General features: G+C 41.3%; 1 protein-coding gene across 2 annotated transcripts in view; it reads right to left on the minus strand.

Moving 5' to 3' along the window:
• tulp4a (TUB like protein 4a) overlaps window positions 1-26038 on the minus strand; it is a 392269-nt gene that overhangs the window by 204623 nt on the left and 161608 nt on the right. For both annotated transcript variants that reach the window (XM_087991477.1, XM_087991476.1), the window contains one exon: window positions 8560-8794. In XM_087991477.1, coding sequence (XP_087847603.1) covers window positions 8560-8794 — 235 coding nt within the window. The remainder of the gene's footprint in view (window positions 1-8559; window positions 8795-26038) is intronic.

Below are 26038 nucleotides of genomic sequence, written 5' to 3' on the forward strand. Positions count from 1 at the left end.
GGCCGAAGGGCCTGTTTCCACACTGCAGGGAATCTAATCTAATCTAATCATGCTCTGAGAATTATTTTCCAATCTTCACTAGACACAGGTGAGGTGCTGAAGAAATGCAAATATGTTTCTGACATTTCAAAATGCTGAACGATTATAAGACATTAGTCTTACTTCAGTGGCAAATTGTTAGAAGAAATCCTGAAAGCTCAAATATCCCGTCACTTAGAAAGACATGGAATGGTCAAGGATAGTCAGCATGCTTTGTTAGGGGAAAGTCATTCCTCATAAATTTGTTTGAATTCTTTGAGGAAGTGACAAGGAGGATTGATGAGTGAAGTGCAGTGATGTTGTCTACATGGATTTTAGTAAGGCATTTGACAAGGTCCCACATGGTAGGCTGGTCAAAAAAAGTAAAAGACAATGTGTCAAAATGGATCCAAAGTTAGTTTAGTGAAAGAAAACAAAGGGTAATGGTTAATGGTTGCCCTTGCAAATAGAAAGCTGTTTAAAGTGGTGTTCTGCAGGGCTCGGTCTGTTTTATACATTAACGATTTAGACTTGAATGTTGGGGACACAACATTTGCAGATGACAGAAAAATTGGCCATGTAGAGGATACAGATGGTTGGTAAGTGGGCAAGAAAGTGGCAGATGAAAAGGAGGACAAACATGAAAACAAATATGCAATAAATAGGAATATGCTGAGAAGGGTAGATGAAACGAGAGATTAGATTAGATTACTTACAGGCCCTTCGGCTCAACCAGTCCACATCGACCCTCCGAAGAGCAACCTACCCAGACCCACTTCCTTCTGACTAATGCACCTAACACTATGGGCAATTAGCACAGCCAATTCACCTGACCTGCACATGTTTGGACTGTGGGAGGAAACCAGAGCACTCGGAGGAAACCCACACAGACACAGGGAGAATGTGCAAACTCCACACAGACAGGCGCCCAAGGCTGGAATCGAACCTGGGACCCTGGTGCCGTGCGGCAGCAGTGCTAACCACTGAGCCACCGTGCTGACCAGATCTTGGCTTGCAAGTGCACAGGTCCCCACAGGTAAATAAGGTTGCAAAGAAAACATATGGAATGCTTTCATCATTGACAGAAGTATAGAATACAAGAGTAGGAATATAATGATGGAATTGTGTAAGATACTGGTGAGGCTACAACTGGAGCATTGTGTGCTGTTCTCGTCACTACATTACAGGAAGCACACAGTTACTCTGGAGAGTGTGCAGAGAAGATTTAGTGGAATGTTGCCAGGCTGGAAAGTTGTAGATACAAGGAGAGGTGGGGCTGTTTTCTTTGGAATAGAGAAGGCTGACAAGTGACATGATCAATGTATACAAAATTGTGAGGGGTACAGAGTAGATAGATGGAATCTGTTTCCCTTGACAAGAGTTCTCAAAAATCAGGGGTGATAGATTCAAGCAAAGTGACAGAGGAGTACATGGGATATGAGGAAAAACTATTTTTTGCAGTGGGTGGTGGGCATCTGGAATTCGTTGCCTGAGATGGTGGTGGAGGCAGAGACCCAAACTCTTGTAAGATGAACCTGGATCTGTGCCTTAGATACTTAGAGCTGCAGGGCTATAGACCATGTGCAGGATGATGAGATTAGAAAGGACATCTCTGGGGCATCTTTGGGTTGGCATGGACAAGTTGAGCCAAATGCTCATTCCCCCTTCTGGGTTGCACCATTTCTATGGTTGTGTGTTGTAACTTGAGAATCTGGTTTCAAAGTAAGGGGGGTCTACAATTGACGGTAGATTAGACTAGATTTCCTACAGTATGGAAACAGGCCCTTCAGCCCAACAAGTCCACACCGACCCTCCAAAGAGTAACCCATCCAGACCTATTCCCCTACATTTACCCCTGACTAATGTAGCTAACAATATGGGCAATTTAGCATGGCCAATTCACCTAACCTGCACATCTTTGGATTGTGGGAGGAAACCCACGCAGACACGGGGAGAATGTGCAAACTCCACACAGACAGTCGCCCAACTTGGGAACTGAACCTGGGTCCCTGGTGCTGTGAGGCAGCAGTGCTAACCACTGCGCCCCCTGAACCACCGTGCTGCCATAGAGGTAAGGAGAAATTTCTAGTCTCAAATTGTCAGTCCTGTTTGTAATTGTCAACCCAGAAAGCAGTGGAAGCTGGGTCATTGAATGTATTCAAGACTGCATTAGATAGATTTTGGAGGGTACATGTAGAAGTTGTGAACTTGTGTAAAATTGCAAGATCATGAAATGGGAGAAGCATTACATGGTCCCTTTAAAAGATGGCATGCTTTTTCTAGGCTTGGAGAGTCTAAAAAATGTCTGCAGGCAGCAGCAATTTTCTTGAAACTGAAATGTGTGCATTCAAAGACCAAAACAATAGTTTTGAACTCCAGCCAAATAATTTGAACCAGGCCTTTGGTTATCACAAATTTATTAAAGTTAAATTTGATGATTTTGACAACTTAAAACCAAACTGATTGTAAAGAAATTAATAGGTCACCAAGGACACAAAAAAAGGGACATTTGGAAAGTCAGGCAGGGGAAACAGCCATCTGCCAACAGTTAACAACCATTATTTTGAAGGAAAGAATTATTGGCTCTCACAAAATTCTCTAAGCTTCAGAGTAAGAAACATCTAAATAAAGGTATCGCGACACTCTTAGCTAATATTCCCAGCAAAAGACTTCAATGGACAAGGTGCCCTAACCAAAGAATTCAACTGTGAACGCATTCCTGAAAGAAGGTGAACAGAGAATTCACACAAAGGTCCAGAAGATGCATCCTAGCTGTAATTTTGAAGAGACTGAATTCTATTGTTTTGCTATTTAAATGAGCTTTGTGATTTATTAAAACAGCACACCAATAGAATTCTGTTCAGTTAGTAGTTCGAGGGGAATTGTTTGGCTGTTAGTAACTCTGTTAATTTGGTCATAGTTGGAATTATATAAATAAATTGTAACTTATTGATTATAGAGCGAGTGAAAGGATTTCATTTTATTTAATCACTCCTTCATAATATCGGAAAGTGGAAATAAGATCGTTATTAGATGAGCTAATTAAACGGCCTATTCCTGCTCACATTTCTTATGTTCTTACATTCCTATTGGGTGTCATCTGCAGCACTAATCTTTGGAGAACACTACTTCCCATCTTCTGTCACTCTTTATTCGCATTCTCTGTTTTCTATCTTGTTGCAAGGATTGAAGATAACAGCTTTGGTCTTTCCAGTATTGTAATCAAATGAAATTTCTAGTTGTCTAGTATTCAGTGTCAGACATGCAGTCACACAATTTAGATAGTGGAAGGATGATGAAAGACAGCAGTGGTGAGATATGCAATGTACCAAACATGTGGGAACCGTTTTACACACCATGCCCTTGAGAGACAGTGCACAGATGAGAAATGGAAGAGGGCCAAGGATATTTTTTGGGGGGACAAGATAATGATGTAGGAACAAAAAAAGATGCCACTGTAGTTAATTTTCTGGCTAGGATTGGATATACAGAGTAGATTCAGGTGAATGTAATCCCATTCAAATAGTATGAAAGAGAGAAGCACTGGAGGAGGAGGAGGAGGTAGTCAGCCAAGCTGCAGGTACATTAAAATGGATAGTTTATTCAAGTGCCCGTCACAGTACTTTAACAAAAGCCTTTTTGGTACTGAAAAACAGTGCAAACCTAATCAGATAATTTATACATGTTCCTGGAAAGATGAGCGTGGATTTTCATAGGTAGCAGTCTATTCAAGGGCTTTAGGGTGAAAACAACACTTGGAAATGGAGCAGTAGTTTGTAACAACTGAGGGATCAAGGCATGGTCTTTAAGAGGAAATGTGAATAAGCAGACAGTATTAGAGTACAAAGTATCATTAACAATATAAAATAACAAAGACAACCCAAAAGGAAAATTTGATGGTTTGTAGGATTGGATAGTATGAATAGGATCAAGAAACGAAAGACTTTAATTTATATATGACCTTTCATTACCACTGATGTCGTAGAGCTCTTTCGAAGTACTTAAGTGGCTATGAACTGTAGTCACTGTTCAGAGGTAAGAAACACTGCTGCTAATTTGTGCACAGCAAAGTCTTAGAAAATGCACTGTGATAATGATCAGAAATTTATTTTTGTAATATTGACTGAGCCATACATAAGGACACTAGGATAATCCTCCTGACTGTCACTACAGCAGAAAGGATGTCTCATCTGAAAAAGAGCTGATAGTACTGCAATAACGTTTCTGACTTATTAACCTTGAAACAATCATACTTGTCTGAATATCATCATTGAATCAGAGATCTAATGAAAAGAGATCTTTTCATTAGATCTATCTTTTCGGTCTATCAAGTCTGAACCAGTCAAAATCAACCACCTAACTACTCTAATCCCATTTTCAGCACTTGGTTCATAGCCTTGTATGACTCAACACCACAAGTGCACATCTAAATATTATAAATGTAATGAGGTTTTCTGCCTCTGCCACTGTTACATATACCAGTTTAACTTCTTATAAATTATAAATATTTTACAGGTTGGTAAAACTTCCATGAGCATAGAAACAGAAATCTGCTTCTGAAACATTGTTCACCCTCTATATAAAAGTCTTTTAGTTTGTAATGTGGTAACAAGATTCCAAGTTGAATATAGAGAATAAACTTTTATTACAGCATGCAAATGACAATGAATTAATTAATAAAACAATGTGTACTCTGAGAATCGTATTATAATTAATTATCAAGGAACAAACAATTCATTCAACTCATTAAAACACTGAGGAGAGCAATCCAATTCAATCCATTCCCACTTTCAAACCCCACAGACCAACACATTTATTTACCTCAAGCGTCCATCCAATTTCCTCTTGAAATCAGTGACCCATTTTTACTAACATCACAGTCATAGTTCTCAGTCAATACCATTAAAAAGTTCTCCTTCCAACATCGCTTTCCAAACATCTTAAATCTGAACAAGTGATAGTTGTCGAGGATTCCATAATTAGGGGAACAGATAGTATCCTCTGCAAGCAGGATCGAGAGTCGCACATGGTATATTACCTGGCCTGTGCAAGGGTGAGGGACATCTCTGACTGGCTTGAAAGGATATTGGAGAGGGAGGGGGAGCATCCGGTTTTGAGATGATCAGAAACTAGGAACTAAATTTAAAGAACAAGTTCTCGAGAATTATAATCTCCAGATTATTGCCTGAGCCACATGCAAATTAGCATAGGGACATGAGATAAAGGGAGATAAATACGTGGCGAGAGTGCTACATGAAAGAGGGGTTCCTTTTCATGGGGCATCAATTTCAGAACTGGAGGGATGTGTACCGTTGGGATAGTCTACACCTAAACCGAGCTGGGACCAATTTTCTAGCAAGAAGGGTAAATAGGATGGTCAAATGGACTTTAAACTAGCAAGCGAAGGAGAAGAGAAGGGTAAAACTCCAAATAGTATAATGACCAATTGGAAACAAAGCAGATAGATTCAACCGCGTGAAAAATATGAAAATAATGAAAAGAACGGAGAACTCAGGAGATGTTATTAAAGTCTCCAGCACATAAAATAGGATAGTGTTTGGAAAAGGTTAGGAATTAAACTTCAAGCACACTGGATAAACAAGTGACAATGAGAAGAGGGACAGTCAGTACAAGACTGAAGGTGTTGTATCTGAATGCATGCAGTGTACAAAAATAAGGTAAATGAGCTAGTGGTGCAGATCAAAATTGGCAGGTATGACATGGTGGGCATCATGGAGACGTGGCTGCAAGGGGATCAGGCCTGGGAGTAAATATCCAAGAATATACGTCCTATCAAAAAGACAGGCGCTTGGGCAGAGGAGAGTGGGTTTGCCTTAATAGTAAGAAATGAAATTAAATCAATAGTGAGAAACAAAGTAGGGTCAGATAATACATAATCTGTATGGATAGAGCTGAGAAGCCACAAAGGTAAAAACCCGTACTGGGGTTTATGTACAGGCCTCCAAACAGTAGTCAGCATTTGGGGCACACGATACACCAGGAGATAGAAAAGGTGTGTAAGAAAGGCAAGGTTTCAGTGATCAAGGGGAACTTCAATATGCAGGCAGACTGGGAAAGTCAGGTTGATAGTGGATCACACAAAAAAGAATTTGTGAAATGTCTATGAAATGGCTTTTTGGAGTAGCTTGTGGTGTAGCCCACTACAGGACAAGCAATTCTGAATTTAGTGTTGTGCAATGAGGCAGACTTGATAAGGGAGCCGAAGATAAAGGAACCCTTAGGATGCAGTGACCATAATATGATAGAATTTACTCTGCAATTTAAGAGGGAGAAGGTAGAATCAGATTGAATACAGGTGAATAAAGGCAACTACAGAGAAATGAGGGTGGAAAGCCTACAAAAACGAACAGCAGACAACAAAAAAAAGGAGGGAGAAGATTAACTATGAGGGTAATCTAGCTGATAATATAAAAGTAGATGGCGAGAGTTTCATTAGATATATAAAGGGCCTGTTGGAAAATAACGCTGGAGTAGTAGTAGTGAGGAACAAAGAAATGGCTGAAGAACTAAATAAGTACTTAGATAGCAAAGAGATAGTGGAGGTGTTAGTGGTGATCTTTCAGGAAACACTGGAGTCAGGGAGGGTCTCAGAGGACTTGAAAAATGCTACTGTAATCCATCTGTTTAAAAAGGGAGTAAGACAAAAGATGAGAAATTACAGGATGATTAATCTGACCTCAGTCATTGGTAAAATTTTTCTAATTCTTGAAAGTGCATAGTAAAATAGGGTAAAATCAGCATGGTTTCATCAAGGAGAGGTCATGCTTGACAAATCTGTTAGAATTCTTTGAGGAGGTAACAAGCAAGTTAGACCAAAGAGAGCCAATGGGTTTTTTCTACCTGTATTCCAAAAAGCCTTTGACAAGGTGCTGGACCCATGGTGTTAGAATCTAGGTTAAAAGATTCGCTGTCTGGCAGAAAGTAGGAAGTGGGGATGAAAGGTCCTTCTCAGGATGGCAACCTGTGACTAATGGTGATCCACAAGGGTCAGTGTTGGGACCACATCTTTTCACTTTAGACATTAATGATCTGAGGACATTCTGGCTAAGTTTATAGATGATACAAAGATAGGTGGAGGGACAGCTAGTATTGAGGAAGCGAGGAAGGATTTAAGATCAAGTGTGTGGTGCTGGAAAAGCACAACAGGTCAGGCAGCATCCAAGAAGTAGAAGAATTGATGTTTCAGGCATAAACCCTTCATCAGCATGTCCTGTGCTTTTCCAGCACCACACTCTTCACTGTGATCTCCAGCATCTGTAGTCCTTGCTTTATCCCTGCAGAAGAATTTAGACAGGTTAGGAGAGTGGGCAAAGATGTGCAGATGGAATATAACATGGAAAAGTATGAGGTCATGCACTTTGACAGGAAGACTGCAGGCATGGATTACTTTCTAAATTGGGAGAAAATTCAGAAATTTGAAGCACAAACTTGACAGTCCTAGTCCAGGATACTCTTAAGGTAAACTTGCAGGTTGAGTCGGTAGTGAGGAAGACAGATACAATGTTGGCATTTATTTCAAGAGGACTAGAATGAAGCAGGGATGTTCTCCTGAAGCTTTACAAAGCTCTGGTCAGACCACATTTAGAGCATCGTGAGGAATTTTGGGCCTCAGACCTCAGGAAGCATGTACTGGCCCTGGAGCAGGTCCAGACGAGGTTCACGAGAATGATCCTAGGAATGAAAGGCTTAACATATGAGGAACATTTGAGGACTGTGGGTCTCGACGGAGTTTAGAAATTTGATGGGGAATCTAATTGAAATTAACAGAATTCTAAACGGCCTGGACAGAGTGCACATTGGGATGATGATTCCATTGGCAGGAAAGACTAAGACCCACAGGCACAGACGTAGAGTAAAGGGAAGACCCTTTAGAACAGAGATAAGGAGAAAGTGATGAATCTATGGAATTCATTGCCACAGAAGGCTGTGGAGGCCAGGTCACTGAGTATATTTAATTCGGAGATAGATAGGTTCTTGATTGTCAAGGGGTCAAGGGCTACCGAAAAACTTATCAGCCATGAATGGCAGACCAGACTCAATGAGCCGAATGGCCTAATTTCTGCTCTTATGTCTTATAATCTTTCTGGATTCTCTAATCATTGTACAAGTTAACTGGAACAATTTTTGTCTGCCTCACCAAAACTGTCATAATCTTTTCCAAGTCTATCAAAATTCCCTCAATCTCCTTTGCACTAACGAGAACAAATTTGAACTTTGCCAACCTAACCTTGTGTATATAATCCCTTATCCATGGGATCATTTTGCTAAATCTCCTCTCTATCCTGAAAGTTTCCTCATATCCTTCCTAAAAAGTGTGGTTAGTACTGGTCACTGGATGCAGTATTGTACTTGAGGAACGGTCTAACCAATGTGTTACAAAGGTTCACCAAACATCCCTTCTTTAGTATATAATATATCTATTTTTTAAACCCAAAATCCCAAATACTTTGCATGACAAGCTTAATGCCGACAATTATTCCATTCTAAATTTTCATGCTTCAATTTTAATTCTATTCATACCTGCTTTACCATCAGTTTTGGGGTCCATTATGACAAATTCTGGTCGAAGCTTGCTAATTCGCCTCCCTTTTAAAATTGGCACGAGTCCACCCAAGTATTCCAGGTACAGGGTGTAGCATGGGCCCCCTACCTCTGGGTCATCTTCTGTACGCTTCATGGTGCAATGCAGTCTTTCATTTCCTGCTGTCGGGTAACTGACAAAATCCCGCATATTATTTGGGTCTGGGATGGGAGGCTAAACAAAAATATAAGCAGTGATTACTTAAATAAATTTAGTTAATAATCTAGCCATAGAAAAAAAAACATACTGAACTGATGAATTTTCTTATCTGGTGTATGCTGCTCCACATCTAAAACCCAATCCTAATATTCATTCATTGCTCAGGTGCATCTGCAAAGTACATTTCACTCTAATCTGTTTCAAAAAATTTTTAAACAAATGCAGAGCTCTAAAATCATTTTTAGCAATTAAACATGCAAGTCTCAAAAGATATTGAGTACAATTTAATTATACAGAAAATAGAGCAGGTAAATATTAGACATTGTGTCTTAGTGCTGCAAATCACGAAACATGGAAAACATCTTTTCTTTCAAAGGGATTGATGACAACTACTACAGATGGAATGTTTCAAATCAACATTAATTTTACTAAATTATTGACTAATTTAACTGTGATTTCATACCCATCAATAAATAAGACTGCAAAAATGCATTTTCATATGGAAAATAACCATTATAATACATGTCTTTCTTTCACCTTATCAGGATGATCTGGATTCAAAAGTAAAATTGTAGTGGTGGAAGAAAATTTAGTATCAGCACTAGTTTCCTCCATATTCTATTCTAGAGGGATGCAAGAGGAGAATACATACTTTAGCCACTGGTTTTCATTTGAAATTAAGATTTCTTAAGCTTCTATTTTGCATCAATAAGACTATAGTTGACTGAGCTGTTGATTTGACTTAAACTGAAGACAATCTGGCATGTGCTGCATAGCATTTAAAAGACCAACTTTATCAATACTGAGATACAGGGTCTTTGAATTGTGCTAGAGTCAGAATAATATAGGGCGCCACCTCAAGCTAATAGTGAATCAGACTATATGCACCATTTTCAGTGCTCATGACTTCTTTGTTCATTCTACTTCAAACATTTTGCCAGATTTAATGTACATTTTTGCAAGGTTTGTGAAGGTTTGTAGCTCAGGTTGAGGTTTAGGGTGTAGCTTTGCTCACTGAGCTATAGGTTCGATATCCAGATGTTTCATTACCTGGCTAGGTAACATCATCAGTGGCGACTTCCAAGTGAAGCGAAGCTGTTGTCTTCTGCTTTCTATTTATATGTTTGTCCTGGATGGGGTTCCTGGGGTTTGTGGTGATGTCATTTCCTTTTTGTTTTCTGAGGGGTTGATAGATGGTATCTAGATCTATGTGTTTGTTTATGGCATTGTGGTTGGAGTGCCAGGCCTCTAGGAATTCTCTGGCAGGTCTTTGCTTAGCCTGTCCCAGGATAGATGTGTTGTCCCAGTCGAATTGGTGGTTTTTTTCATTCGTGTGTAGGGCTACGAGGGAGAGAGGGTATTATCTTTTTGTGGCTAGCTGGTGTTCGTGTCTCCTGGTGGCTAACTTTCTTCCTGTTTGTCCTACATAGTGTTTGTGGCATCCTTGCATGGAATTTTGTAGATGACGTTGGTTTTGTCCATGGTGTACTGAGTCTTTTAAGTTTGTTAGTTTTTGTTTGAGAGTGTTGGTAGGTTTGTGTGCTACTAGGATTTCGAGGGGTCTTCATAGTCTGGCTGTCATTTCTGAAACTTCTTTGATGTATGGTAAGGTGGTTAGGGTTTCTGGTTGTGTTTGGTCTGCCTGTTGTGGTTTGTTCTTGAGGAATCTGCGGACTGTATTTTTTGAGTATCCGTTCTTCTTGAATACGGTGGTTCTCCTCTGTTTTCCGAAGTTCGTCTGTGCTGCAGTGTGTGGTGGCTCATTGGAATAGTGTTCTGATACAGCTTCATTTGTGTGTGTTGGGATGGTTGCTGGTGTAGTTAAGCATTTGGTCAGTGTTTGTCGGTTTTCTGTATAGATAGATCTAGATACCATCTATCAACCCCTCAGAAAACGAACAGGAAACGACATCACCACAAACATATAAATAGAAAGCAGAAGACAACAGCTTCGCTTCACTTGGAGGTCGCCACTGATGATGTTACCTAGCCAGGTAATGAAACATCTGGATATCAAACCTACAGCTCAGTGAACAAAGCTACACCCTTAATGTACATTATTCCCAAATATAAAAACAAAAACAGGCAGAAACAAATATAAAAAATTTTTAAATGGGTTCAAATCAGCCTTCAATACATGACTCAGTGTCAAAATGCAATTTCCAACTTCACAAGGATTTCTCACTAAGATACAGTTCCTACATAAACAGCCCATTGCTACAAATGGTAAGTGATGTAACTAACTCATAAAAGATGATCATCTGATAAATAAAACCTGAACACGTACATTCAGGAAATCGATGATGCCCAAAGTATACATGAACCAAGGTCAATAGTTAGATTGCAACAAGTATCACAGCAATTCACTGTTATGAATAGCTGGACAGATTCTTTATCCAATAATATTTAGTCTGACAAAAAACTTGATATGCAAAAAGCCAATGTGGGTTCAGAACTGGTCATCGAACTAGACATGATCTTTACTGAGAAAACTTTCAAGAAGAAACCTCAGTATAGTTCACAAAATATAGAAGAGCCTAGGGAAAAGTTGATGAGCAGAGAGATCTGGGGGTTCAGGACCACTGTACCCTGAAGGTGGATGCACAGGTGGATAGAGTGGTCAAGGCAGCACATGGAATGCCTGCCTTCATCCGACAAGGTATTGAGTATAAGAGCTGGCAGGTCATGTTAAAACTGTACAAGACTTTGGTTCGGTCACATTTAGAATACTGTGTACAGTTCTGGTCGCCACATTACCAAAAGAGTGTGGACGCTTTGGAGAGGGTGCGGAAAAGGTTTACAAGGATGTTGCCTGGTATGGAAGGTGCGAGCTATGAAGAGAGGTTGAAGAGGTTAGGATTGTTTTCACTAGAGAAAAGGAGGTTGAGGAGGGATTGGGGTCTACAAAATCATGAAGGGTATAGACAGAGTGGATAGAGTTAAGCTCTTTCCCAGGGTGAGGGATTCAATAATGAGAAGTTACGCGTTCAAGGTGAGAGATGAAACATTTAAGGGGGATACACGCGGAAAGTATGCAGAGGGTGGTAGATGCCTGTAACGCATTGCCAGCAGAGGTAGTAGAGGCAGGCATATTAGATTCATTTAAGGTGCGTCAGGACAGATGCATGTGTAGGTGGGGAGCAGAGGGATACAGATGCTTAGGGCGATAAGTTTAGATGATTAATTTGAATCGGCTCAGGCTCGGTGGGCCGAAGGGCCTGTTCCTGGGCTATACATTTTCTTTGTTCTTTCTTTCTTCTTAAGCCTCCACATTTGATTTTGAAGACCTAATCAAATCCTTCGATATGATAAGCATACAGCTCCCCCTTCTTCAAAAATTAGTCACCCACTGAGACTATTCCAGATCACAAAATGTTTCCATTGTGAAATGAAAGAAAGAATCATCTACAGTGACATCAGACTGAGTAAAGAAAGATTGCAATTTTGGGGCTAATATTGTTCAGGATTCCCTCATGTTCAAATGACCTTCAGATCAGGTTCTGCATTTTGCTAAGATTTACCTGTCCAGATAGAGAGCAAAGACCAAAGTAATACATGTTCTAATGTATGAAACACCTGCCTGTTTGATGACACAGCTCTTATTCTGTGTTTGACTATAAGCCTATAGTCAATTTAACAAATGTTTTTAATTGCTGCAGAGAAATTTGAGACATGATCGAAGGCAGCACTCTGAAAGCTTGTACTTTCAAATAATCCTTTGCACTATAACCTGGTGTTGTGATATTTTTAACTTTGTCCATCTCAGTCCAACAATGGCACCTCCACACCACAGAAGACTGATCAGCCCAAGCAGCAGTACAACTAAACAACGAGCATTTGAAAAATACTAGATTTGTAACCAAATTCATTTTTCCTAAGTCAAGTTGCAAAGATATTTTAATACAGTATAAGTCAGTAATATTTACTCTGTTTCTCAACAAGCAAATCTCAGTAACTTTTTTAAAAAAATTTGTTTATTCGAGATGAGGACATTGAAGTCCAGACCAATATTTATTATCCACTCTAATTCCCTTTGAGAAGACAGTGATGAAGTCTCTTGAAGTGCAAAATTCATGTGGTCCAGAGACACACACAATGCTGTGAAGAAGAGAGTTCCAAGAAGAAGTAATGGCAATATAGTTCCAAGTCAGGGATGGTGTATAGCTTCAAGAGGAACTTCCAGGTGATAGAGTAACCATGCATCTGCTGCTCTTGTCCTTCTAGGTGATACAGCTCATTGGTTTTGAAGATGCTGTTGAAGCCTTGAATGCATCTCGTAGCGGAAACTGACTGTGTCAGGAGTGAATGTTGAAGGTCGTGAATGGGATATCAACCAAGCCGTCTACTTAGGTAAAAACAATGACTGCAGATGCTGGAAACCAGATTCTGGATTAGTGGTGCTGGAAGAGCACAGCAGTTCAGGCAGCATCCAAGGAGCTTCGAAATCGACGTTTCGGGCAAAAGCCCTTCATCAGGAATAAAGGCAGTGAGCCTGAAGCATGGAGAGATAAGCTAGAGGAGAGTGGGGGTAGGGAGAAAGTAGCATAGAGTACAATGGGTGAGTGGGGGAGGGGATGAAGGTGATAGGTCAAGCAGGAGAGGGTGAAGTGGATAGGTGGAAAAGGAGATAGGCAGGTAGGACAAGTCTGGACAAGTCATGGGGACAGCTGGAAGTTTGGAACTAGGGTGAGGTGGGGGAAGGGGAAATGAGGAAACTGTTGAAGTCCACATTGATGCCCTAGGGTTGAAGTTTTCCGAGGCGGAAGATGAGGCGGTCTTCCTCCAGGCGTCTGGTGGTGAGGGAGCGGCGGTGAAGGAGGCCCAGGACCTCCATGTCCTTGGCAGAGTGGGAGGGGGAGTTGAAATGTTGGGCCACGGGCGGTGTGGTTGATTGGTGCGGGTGTCCCGAAGATGTTCCCTAAAGCGCTCTGCTAGGAGGCGTTCAGTCTCCCCAATGTTAAGGAGACCGCATCGGGAGCAACGGATACAATAAATGATATTAGTGGATGTGCAAGTAAAACTTGCAAACAACCAGCTCAGCACTGTCCCCATGACTTGTCCAGACTTGTTGTACCTGCCTATCTCCTTTTCCACTTGTCCACTCCACCCTCTCCTGCTTGACCTATCACCTCCATCCCCTCCCCCACTCACCCATTGTACTCTATGCTACTTTCTCCCTACCCCCACTCTCCTCTAGCTTATCTCTCCATGCTTCACGCTCACTGCCTTTATTCCTGATGAAGGGCTTTTGCCCGAAACGTCGATTTCGAAGCTCCTTGGATGCTGCCTGAACTGCTGTGCTCTTCCAGCACCACTAATCTACAAGCCGTCTACTTAGTTCTCTGGTGGTGTAGAGCTTCTTCAGTGTTGTGGAACTACACCCTCCATGAAAATAGACAATACTCTATCACATTCCTGAATTCTGCCATGTAGATGGTGGATATGCTCTGGAAAGTCAGCTAGGGAGTTACTCACTCCAGACTCTGACCTGTTTTCTTAGCCAATGTTACAAAATAGCTGGTCTAATTCAACTTCTGGTCAACGGTAAGCTTCAGAAGGTTAATAGTGGGGACTGTGGCAATGGTAAATGCTATTTAACATTAAGGGGAACTGATTGGATTCTTTCTTGTTGGAAACGGTTGTTACCTGATACTAGTATGGCATGAGCGTTATTTTCCACTAACCAATTCAAGCCCGAATGTTCTGCAGGACCTGCTGCATTCGGACATAAACTGGCTCAGATTCTGAGGAGTCAATGAATGGTGCTGGACATTGGGGATGTTCGCTGACAATTGTACAATCAGGAATAATGCTGGAAAGAAGGTCTTTGATGGACTAGTTGAAGACAGTTGGGCTGACATCACCCTGAGGACTCATAGATATGTCCTGGAGCTGAATTGTCTGACCTCCAACAACCACAGACATCATCTTTTGTGTAAAAAATGAATCCAATTAGTGGAAAGTTTTCACCATAATTTCCATTGACTCCATATTTACAAGTGTTCTATAATGCCATACTGTCACTTTACACTCATATACTTTTGTAAATGTGAAGGCCCAGAGAGTCTCCGACCCAGAATTTATTCTGTGCCCTTGCTATCCTCTGTCCTTCTTCAATTGACACTCAACAGTCAGATTACTGCTTCATTAGCTAAGATAGTAATAAGCATAGGTAGAAATCAGGTTTCCTTGTGCATGTTTGACCTGATGCCATAGGACATCCTAGCTGGAGTCAATATTGAGTATTCTCATGGAAACTCCCTCCAACTACATATCCCAGTGTTGCTTGCCTGACAGCACATATCCAGAGATAGTATGGAAACATCTGGAATTTTTTCCCCCAAGGTATAATTCAGTGAATAGGACTGTCAGGCTGATACTTGACTAGTTTGTGGGACAGCTTTCCCAATTTTGACACAAGCCCTCAGATGCTAGCAGTGAGGACTTTGCAGAGTGAACAGGGCTGTGTTTGCAAATGTCAATGCTGGGTATTCTGTCCAATTTCGTTCTTCTTCTTAGACTTTATAGCATTTTAAATCAAATGATTCTTTGAAAGGTCATTCCAGAGAGTATTGGGCCTGAATTCACCTGAAAGCAAAGTTAGGTAAGGGCAAAAAGTTTCCTTTAGTTAAAAAAAAATCTATGATTCAGTCATTGTTCACCATAATACCATTACAAGATACGAAATTGAACCAAAACAATGTTACAAAAACATTTTTCAAACTTTGAAACATTGAATGAGATACATAAAATCGAAAAAATTGAAAACATTGTGTAAAGCTTATTAGTATTGCAAAACTCCAAATTCTAAGCAGTCTTTATTGAAACTTCCAGCCCTAATTTTACAACAATATTGTTCGTTTAAGCATTAACCATAATTTCGCATTTGGACAGCCAATTGCAAAATACTGTTCAAATTAAGGTCAAAGAACTTATAGCAAGGAAAAAAAGCCCAATAATGCATTGTGACTGTGCCATTCATCATGGACCCATCTATTCTAAAGCTATTTCTCAGCAACAATCTCCATATGTCGTATTTCACATGCTCATTCAAATACTCGTTGCATGTCTTCAGGATTCCTGTCTCTCCCATCGTTCAGGCAGTGAGTTCCAGATATCCACCATACACTCATGAAAAACTTACTTCAAATACTCTCCAAACCTCCTACTCCTTATCTTAAAACTGTGACCCTGGTTATTGATGCCACTACTAAGGATAAAGATTCCTCCCTATCTATGTCCTGCATAACTCTGTACACCTCAGTCTAGACCCCCTCAGTCTCTCTGCTAAGGAAAAGAACCCCAGCCTATCTAATTTATCCTCAGAGGTGAATCACACCAGCCCAGGCAACCACCTGATGAATCTCCTTTCCACACTCTTTTGTGCAATCACATCCTTCCCAAAGTGCAGTGACCAGAACTGTACCCAGTATTCCAACTATAGCCTAAATAATATTATCCACGGCTCCATCATAATTTCCTTCGCTTGTTTTCAATGACTTGAGGATTAAAGGATTCCATAAACCTTATTAGCAAATTTATCTGAGTGTCCTAGGTTTGTGAGAAGATTTGTAGCTCGGGTGCTCGTTGTTGTGGTTCTGTTCGCCGAGCTGGGAATTTGTGTTGCAGACGTTTCATCCCCTGTCTCGGTGACATCCTCAGTGCTTGGGAGCCTCCTGTGAAGCACTTCTCTGATGTTTCCTCCAGCATTTATAGTGATTTGTATCTGCCGCTTCCGGTTGTCCGTTCCAGCTGTCAGCTGCAGTGGCCGGTATATTGGGTCCAGGTTGATGTGCTTATTGATTGAATCTGTAGATGAATGCCATGCCTCTAGGAATTCCCTGGCTGTTCTCTGTTTGGCTTGTCCTATAATAGTAGTGTTGTCCCAGTCGAACACATGTTGCTTGTTATCTGAGTGTGTGGCTACTAAGGATAGCTGGTCGTGTCGTTTCGTGGCTAGTTGGTGTTCATGGATACGGATCATTAGCTGTCTTCCTGTTTGTCCTATGTAGTGTTTTGTGCAGTCCTTGCATGGGATTTTGTACACTACATTGGTTTTGCTCATGCTAGGTATCGGGTCCTTCGTCCTGGTGAGTTGTTGTTTGAAAGTGGCTGTTGATTTGTGTGCTGTTATGAGTCCTAGTGGTCGCAGTAGTCTGGCTGTCAGCTCGGAAATGCTCTTGACGTATGGTAGTGTGGCTAGTCCTTTGGGTTGCGGCATGTCCTCGTTCCGTTGTCTTTCCCTTAGGTATCTGTTGATAAAATTGCGCGGGTATCCGTTTTTGGCAAATACATTGTATAGGTGTTCTTCTTCCTCTTTTTGCAGTTCTGGTGTACTGCAGTGTGTTGTGGCCCTTTTGAATAGTGTCTTGATGCAACTGCTTTAAGAAGAGGATACTCAATCACTAACAGGATACAAAATTGTTATGGAAGAAGTGTTGGATAGATTGTTGATATTTAAAAGTTGACAAGGGACGAGGACCAGATTGAGAGGCATCTATGGATTTTGAAGGCGAAGAGATTGAAATTACAGATGCACTGACCACAGATTTTCAGTCTTTCCGAGACTCAGGGGAGGTGCCAGAAGACTGTAGAATTGCAAAATTGTCTTTTCAAGAAATGCTGACAAGTTGACTAGTCAGTTTAACTTCAGTGGTGGTGAAGCGCCTTGAGGCAGTTATTCAGGAGATAATTAGTAGTTACATAGAAAAAAGTGGTTAGGAAGAGTTAGCACGGATTTCTAATGGCAAATTTTCATTAACTTGCTGGAATCTTTTGAAAAGGTAATAGAATGGTTTGATGGCTTGTGAGGCAAGTTATAGGTTATGCAATAATAGGGTCAATAGCAACATGGATACAAAATTGATTTGGTGACAGAAAACAAAGAATAATTGTCAATGGATATTTGTCAAGCTGGAGCAGGTTTAACATAGAAACTACAAAATTAGAGGAGTATGTAATTTGGCCCTTCAAGTCTACTCCACCAGTCATTATGATCACGGCTTATCATCCAACTCAATAGTCATTCCAGCTTTTTCCACATATCTTTGGATCCCTTGAACCCCAAGTGCATCCAACTTCTTCTTGGAATCATAAAATGCTTTGGCCTCAACTGCTTCCTGTAATAGTTAATTTCATAGGCTCATTGCTCTCTGGATAAAGAAATATTTCTTCATTTCAGTCTTAAATTCTTAACCCCATATCCTTAGATTGTGACCGCTGCTTTTGGACTCCCCTGCCATTGGCTACATCCTTCCTGCATTTAATCTGTCCATTTGTTATAATTTATAGGTTTCTATCAGATAACCTCTCACTATTCTGAACTCCAACAAAAAGAATCCTAATTGATTCAACCTCTCATCAGATATCAGTCCTGCTATCACAATAATCAATTTGGTAAAGCTTTGCACCACTCCCTTCCTCAGATAAGGAGTCTATACTGCATACAATATTCCAGGTGTGGTCTCATCCAGGCTCTGTATAGTTGCAGCCAGACATTCCTGCCCTTGTATTCAAAATCTCTTGCTATGAAGGTGCCTCCTTTAGCAACTCAGCATGCCTACCTTCAGTGATTAGTGCACAAGGACATCTATGTCTCACTGGATATTCCCCTCTCTCACTTTATAGCCATTCAACTAATAATGTCTTCTTATTTTCCTACCAAAGTGGATAACCTCCCATTTATCCATATTATACTCCATCTGCCATGTATTTGCCCACTTACTCAGCTTGTCTAACTGTCACTGCGGCATCTCTGAATCCTCCTCATATCCAGCTTTGTGCCATCTGCAAATTTTAAAGTATTACATTTAGTTCCTTCATCTAAATCATCCATTTGTATTGTGAATAGCTGGGATACACACTGATCCCTGCTTCAGTACCCCAATAGTCACTACTTTCCATCCAGAGAAAGACTGTGTATTCCTGCGCTTTGGTTTTTATCAATTTTCTACCCAAATCCATACATTAGCCCAATCCTATGAGTTTACAGACCAATATCTCATGTGTGACTTTGTCAAAAGCCTTCTGAAAGTCCAAATAAACCATATCTATGGGCTCCCCTCCATCAAATCTATTAGTTATATCCTTAAAAAGTTCCAGTAATTTGCCCAGCATGATCTCCCTTTCCATGCTGAATGTTCAATCCTGCCACTATTTCCCAAATACTCAACTATTAATTATTTTATAAGGGACTCTTTTATAAATCTCAGTTTTCCTTCTGCCTACCTTCTTAGAGGGATTATATCAGCTTTCCTCCAATGCATGAACAATTCCAGAGTCTCCAGAACTTTGGGAGGTGACCACCAATGCATCCACTACTTCAAGGACAATTCCTTAAGAACTCTGGGATAGAGATTATCAGAGTCCAGGGATTTATCGGACTAAATTTCTCTAATACCATTTTCCCACTACTAAATCTGATTTCCTTCAGTATTTCCTTCTCATTAAACCCTGTGCTCCCCTACTTTACTCATATTAGGGCAGCATGGTGGCTCAGTGGTTAGCAGTGTCCCAGGTTCAATTCCAGCCTTGGACTACAGTCTGTGTGGAGTTTGCACATTCTCCCTGTGTCTGCGTGGGCTTCCTCCGGGTGCTCCGGTTTCCTCCCACAATCCAAAGTTGTGCAGGTCATGTGAATTGGCCATGGTAAATTGCCCATAGTGTTCGGTGCATTAGTCAGAGGGAAATGGGTCTAAGGTGGGTTACTCTTCAGAGGGTCGGTGTAGACTGGTTGGGTCAAAGGGCCTGTTTCCACACTGTAGGGAATCTAATCTAATCATATAGACACTGAACATTACTTGTGTCCTCTTTTGTGAACACAGAACCAAAGTATGTATTTAATTTGTCTGCCATTTCTTTGTTTCTCATCACAAGTTTTCCTGTTTCTGACTATAAGGGGCCAACAATCGTCTTCACCAATTATTTTCTCTTCACAGACTTACAGAAACATTTACAATCAATTTATATGATCCCCAAGCTTATTACTGCAGTCTCTTTTCACTTACTTAATACTTTTGTCTTCCTTTCTGCAATGATCAAAAATGACCACCTAACTCTTCTAATCCCATTTTCCAGAACAAAGCCTTGTATTCCTTGGTACACTTCTTAAATGCCATGAGAATTTCTGCTTCTACCACTCTTACCGGTAGTGAGCTTCATAATCCTACCAACCAAGAGGTGATAAAGTATTTCCTGACATCTCCTCTAAACATTCTATCCTTTACCTTAAATCCATGCCCCGGTCATCAATCCCTCTACTAAAGGGAAAGGTTTCTTGCGGTCTATCCTATCTGTGCCCTTCATAATTTATGTGCATTCCTTGCATAATTTCCCATGACCTGCCATTTTAGTTTAAAGCCTCCCCAACCACTCTCACAAATACTCCCCCTAGGATATCAGCCCCAGTCCTGCCCAGTATAACCTATTCAGTTTGTACTCCCCCAGAACCAGTTCCAAAACCCCAAGAACCTGAAGCCCTCACCCTCACACCATCCCTTCAGCCAAGCATTCATCTGATACATCATGCAATTTCTGTTCTAACTAGCACGGGCACTGGCAGTAATTCTGAGATCATGATCTTTGATGCCCTACTTTTCAATTTAATTCCTAACTCCCTATATTCTCCTTTTAGGACCTCATACTTTTTATAAAGTTATGACATTGGTACCAACATGTACCATGACAACTGGTTGTTCACCCTTCCCCTCCAGAATATCCAGTAACTTTAGATCTCAACTGGAGTAATGTGTAAAATTGTGAGCACATGATGGGAAAGATGTAAGCACATCATATAGGGCAGTAAGGTGGCACAGCAGCTCAGTGGTTAGCATTGCTGCCTCACAGCATCAGGGATCCGGGTTCGATTCCAGCTTCAAGTGATTGTCTATGCGGAGTTTGCACATCCTCCCCGTGTCTGCATGAGTTTCTGCTGGGTGCCCTGGTTTCCTCCCACAGTGATGTGAGCATTAGGTAGACTGGCCATGCTGAATTGCACATAGTTTGCAGAGATGTGTAGATTAGATGCATTAGCCACAGGAAATTCAGGGTTACAGAGATAGGGTAGGGGGATGGGTCGGGTAGGATACTCTTCGGATAGTCAGAGTGGACTTGTTGGGCCAAATGGCCTGTTTCCACAATGTAGGGATTCTGTGGTACATCAGAGAGTGTGCAAAGTCAGTTTACAAGATTGATTCCAGGGACGAAAAAGATTTCAAATATCAGGACTGATTGAAAAAGTTACAACTGTTCTCCTTGGTGAGAAAAAGGCTAGAGGAGATCTTGTAGAGCTTTTCAAAATTTTCAGTGGGTTGGACAGAGTAAATAGGGATAAAATATTCCCACTCATAAAATCTACAAGGCACAGATTTATTGTGCAACAAAAGCAAGGGTGAAGTCAGGAAAGTCTTTTTCATCAGCAAAAAGTTAGGGTATGAAATGCACTCCCAGGAAATGTGAAAGAGGCAGAATCAATTAAGGCATTCAAGAGGGTATTGGAAGATTGTCTGGATGACAATAACATGCAAGGAAATGTGGAAAAACCAAGAGATTGACATTTATTTAACAAACTAGTGTAGATACACTGAGCCAAAATAGTCTCGTTCGGCGCCATAATATTTTTGTGATTTTGCTGCCTTCAAGGATGTGTAGACATGGGAAGTCTTTCACAGAGAAATGGTAGATGGAGTTTAATCCAAAAAAATGAGAGGTGATGCAGTTTGGAAGATCTAATGCAGAAGGGACATATACAATAAATGGCAGTACACTTAGTAGTATCATCATACAGAGGGATTTAGGCATACAGGTCAACAGTTCTCTGAAGGTAACAACACAAGTGGAGAAGAACATCACGAAAGCACATAACATGCTTGCCTTCATCAGTCAGGCACAGAGTATAAAGATTGGCAAGTTGTGTTGCAGTTGTACAGACTTTTAGTTAGGCCACATTTTGAATATTGCAAACAATTCCAATCACACTACAAGAAGAAGATTAGATCAGATTACTTACAGTGTGGAAACAGGCCCTTCGGCCCAACAAGTCCACACCAACCCTCCAAAGAGCAACCCATCCAGACCCATTCCCCTACATTTACCCCTTCACCTAGCGCTATGGACAATTTATCATGGCCAATTCACCTAACCTGCACATCTTTGGATTGTGGGAGGAAACCGGAGCACCCGGAGGAAACCCACGCAGACACAGGGAGAATGTGCAAACTCCACACAGACAGTTGCCAGAGGCGGGAATTGAACCCTGGTCTCTGGCGCTGTGAAGCAGCAGTGCTAACCACTGTGCCACCGTGCCGCCCACAGAAGGTGGAGGCTTCAGAAAAAAATTCTTTATTAGGATGCTGCCTGCTTTGGAGGGTATTTGTTCTGAGGAGATTGATAAAGTTGGTTTGTTTTCACTGTCGAAGGATGAGAGAGGACCTGATAGAAGTTTACAAAATTATGAGAGGCATGGATAGTCAGTCTTTTTTCCTGGGGTGGAAATGTCAATTACTGGGAGACATGGCTTTAAGGTAAAAGAGGGTAAGCTTAAAGGAGATGATAGAGCAAACATTTTATTTAGAGGGTGGTAAATGCCTAAAATGCATTATCAGAACTTGTGAAGGTGACGGACACAAGCTCAATATTTAAAAGGTATCTTCTATGAATAGATAGGAATAGAGTATTACAAAGCACAGAGAAGAAAAATTTTTTTGGTTTAGAAATGCATGTGTCAGCACAATCTTGGTGGGCCAAAGGGCCTGTTTTTGTGGAGGTTTTTTGTTCTTTGATATGGGGGAAAGGAGGGTGCAGGCTGCTGAATTGGATTATCAACCATAGTAATAAATGAATCATGCAGAATACTTAAAGGGCCAAGAGGCTAAGTCCTGTTCCTAGTTTCCATGGTTCTAACATCAAGGGGTATTCATTAATTATAAATAACAGACAAAAAGGAACCAAACATTGTTAGTAAATGAGTAAAATCAACACAATTATGAGGAAGGATATCACTGACATGTTCAGAGAGGCATATGAGAGAATGGATCTCAGATTAAACATAGAACCAGAGAATTTTACAATACAGAATGAGGCTATTTGACCCATCATGTCTGTAATGGCTTCCAAAAGAGCTATCCAGCTGGTCCAACTCTTCAGTATTATTTTTAATAGCCCTCCACATTTAACATAAAACAGTACAGGCCCTTTGGCCCTTGATGCTGTGCCGACCCTTTATCCTCCTCTAAGATCAAACTAAACTACATACTTTCCATTGTAGTATCTTCCATGTGCCTATCCAAGAGATGCTTATATATCCCTAATGTTTCTGACTCTACTAATAACGCTGGCAATGCATTCCACGCACCACCACTCTGTAAAGAACTTACCTTGGAAATCTCCCCAACACTTTCCTCTAGTCACCCTCCTCATGATAGCCATTTCAGCCATGGGAAAAAGTCTCTGGCTATCCACTCAATCTATGCCTCTCATCATCCTGTCCACCTCTCATCCTTCTTTGCTCCAATGAGAAAAGCCCTAGCTCCCTCAACCTTTCATCATAAGATATACCCTCCAGTCCAGACAGCAACCTGGTAAATTTCCTCTGCACCCTCAGTAAAGATTCCACATCCTACTTATAATGAGGCGACCAGAACTGAACACAGTATTCCAAGTGTGGTCTAAACAGGGCTCTATAGAGTTGCAGCATAACCTCACGGTGCTTGAAGTCCATCCGCTTGCTAATGAAAGCCAACACACCATACATCTTCTTAACAACCCTATCAACCTGGATGGCAACTATGACGGATCGCTGGACATGGACCCCAAGATCCCTCTGTTCCTCCACACTGCCAAGATCCTGCCTGTAAGCCTGTATTCTACATTCAAATTCGATCTTCCAAAATGAATCACTTCATACTTTCCAGGTTAAACATCATCTGCCACTTATCAGCCCAGGCCCCCAAAATAGCAACAAGAGACACGGAGGAGCAAATAGTTTGGCTGGAGCGGTTTTTGTCAGTTGTGTCCAAGAAGGGTTCCTGACTCAATATGTAGATAGGCCTAGAGGGAAGGCCATATTGGATTGGGTGATTGGCAACAAACCATGCTCAGTGGGAGAGCATTTCGATGGGACAGCAACTCCCTGACCTTAACTATACTGTTGGAGACTGATAGGAGCAGACAGTATGGGAAAGTATTTAACTGGGGGAAGGAGCATTACAGCCCTATTAGGCAGGGATTGGGGCTCCTAAATTGGGAACAGATATTCTCAGGGAAATGCACAACAGAAATCTGGAGACTGTTTAGGGAGCACTTGCTGATAATGCTGGACAGGTTTGTCCCATTGAGACAAGGAAGAGATGGCAGGTTGAAAGAACCGTGGGTGACAAGGGATATGGAACATCTAGTCAAGTGGAAGGAAGCTTACTTAAGGTTGAAGAGGGAAGGATCAGACAGGGTTCTAGAGGGTTACAAGGAAAGAACCGAAGAGTGGACTTCAGAGTATTAGAAGGGGGTATGAGAAAGCTTTAGTGGATAGGATCAAGGAAAACCTAAAGTCATTTTACACTTACGTGAGAAACAACAGGATGGCCAGAATGACAGTATGGCCGATCAGGAATTGGGAAGGGAACTTGTGCTTGAGTAGAAGGAGGTAGAGTGGTCAGCAATGAATACTTTGCTTTTCCTGAGAGGGACCTTGACATTTTGTGACCACAGCGTGAAACAGAGTGATATGCCTGAACAGAATGATGTTAAGAAGGAGGATGTGCTGGAAATTTTGAAAAATATAAGGATAGATAAGTCCCCTGAGCCAGAGGGGATATACCCAAGATTAATACATGATTTGGAGATGCCGGATGAATGGGCACCGCACAACAATCAACAGACAGGAGGGTTCCCTCCCAGTTGGGGAACACTTCACTGGTCCAGGACATTCAGCTCAGACTTCGGATGACCATCCTCCAAGGTGGACTTCAGGACAGGCAGCAGAGGAAAGTGGCCGAGCAGAGGCTGATAGCTAAGTTCGGTACCCATAGGGAGGGCCTCAACCGGGACCTTGGGTTCATGTCACATTACAGGTGATCACCATTGCACTAGACACACACACACTCTCACATACACATGTGACACAGGTACACACACACACACACCCTTATAGACACACGCTCCCACACGCACCCCCTCACAGACTTAGGGCACTCTGCACTCACTACACACACACACACACACACACACACACACACACACTTTCTCACACTCAAAACCCCCACCCCAGACAGACACACACACACACACACAGACAGACAAAGACCCACATGCACACATATATTTTGTGGGGTGAATTTGTACTTGCAGAGTTACATTGCACTTTGCTCAAAAACTGCATACATTCATGTAGAACTCTGAGCTCAAAAACTGCATGAATTTATGTAAAACTCTGTTATCTCACTTTTTAGATGAGAATCAATCTAAACATCAGGTCATAGACAGAGAACACAGGGGGCTAACACCTTCAACATATTGTCTAGCTATCACCATTGTTAACAGCTAACCCGAGAATGCAGCTTTAAAAAAAAAGGTTTTGTGATTTACACATGAAAGAAGTGAAACTATCACTGTATTCTAACAGATGAAAGGCTTAACAGACAATCAATTTTTCAATGTATAATTTCAGTTACATCACACTGCAAATTTTTGCTATAAATTCTGTGTTACGATCGAGTCCTCCACTATCACCTGATGAAGGAGCGTCACTCCGAAAGCTGGTGTGCTTCCAATTAAACCTGTTGGACTATAACCTAGTGTTGTGTGATTTTTAAGATTAATACAGGAAGCGAGGGAAGAGATTGCTGCACCTTCGGTGATGATATTGCTTCCTCACTGTCCACTGGAGTAGTTGGACGACAGCAAAAGTTATTCCCTTGTTCAAGAAAGGGAATGGGGATAATCCTGGGATCTACAGACCAATCAGTCTTACATCTGAGGATTTTGAGAGACAGGATTTACGATTACTTGGAAAATCATAGCTCAATTAGAGATAGCATAGCGTTTTGAGGGGCAGGTCATGCCTCACAAACCTTGATGAATTCTTTGAGGATATGACAAAACATGTTGATGAAGGTAGAGCAGTGGATGTGGTGTATATGGATTTCATTAAGGCATTTGGTAAGGTTCCCCATGGTAGACTCATTCAGAAAGTAAGGAGGCATAGGATACAGGGAAATCTCGTTGTCTGGATACAGAATTGGCTGACCAAAAGAAGACAGCAAGTGA

This window comes from Chiloscyllium plagiosum, unplaced genomic scaffold, assembly GCF_037043375.1.
Source record: "Chiloscyllium plagiosum isolate Xiang-an unplaced genomic scaffold, Cpla_swu_hap1 HiC_scaffold_10, whole genome shotgun sequence".
Taxonomy (NCBI): Eukaryota; Metazoa; Chordata; class Chondrichthyes; order Orectolobiformes; family Hemiscylliidae; genus Chiloscyllium; species Chiloscyllium plagiosum.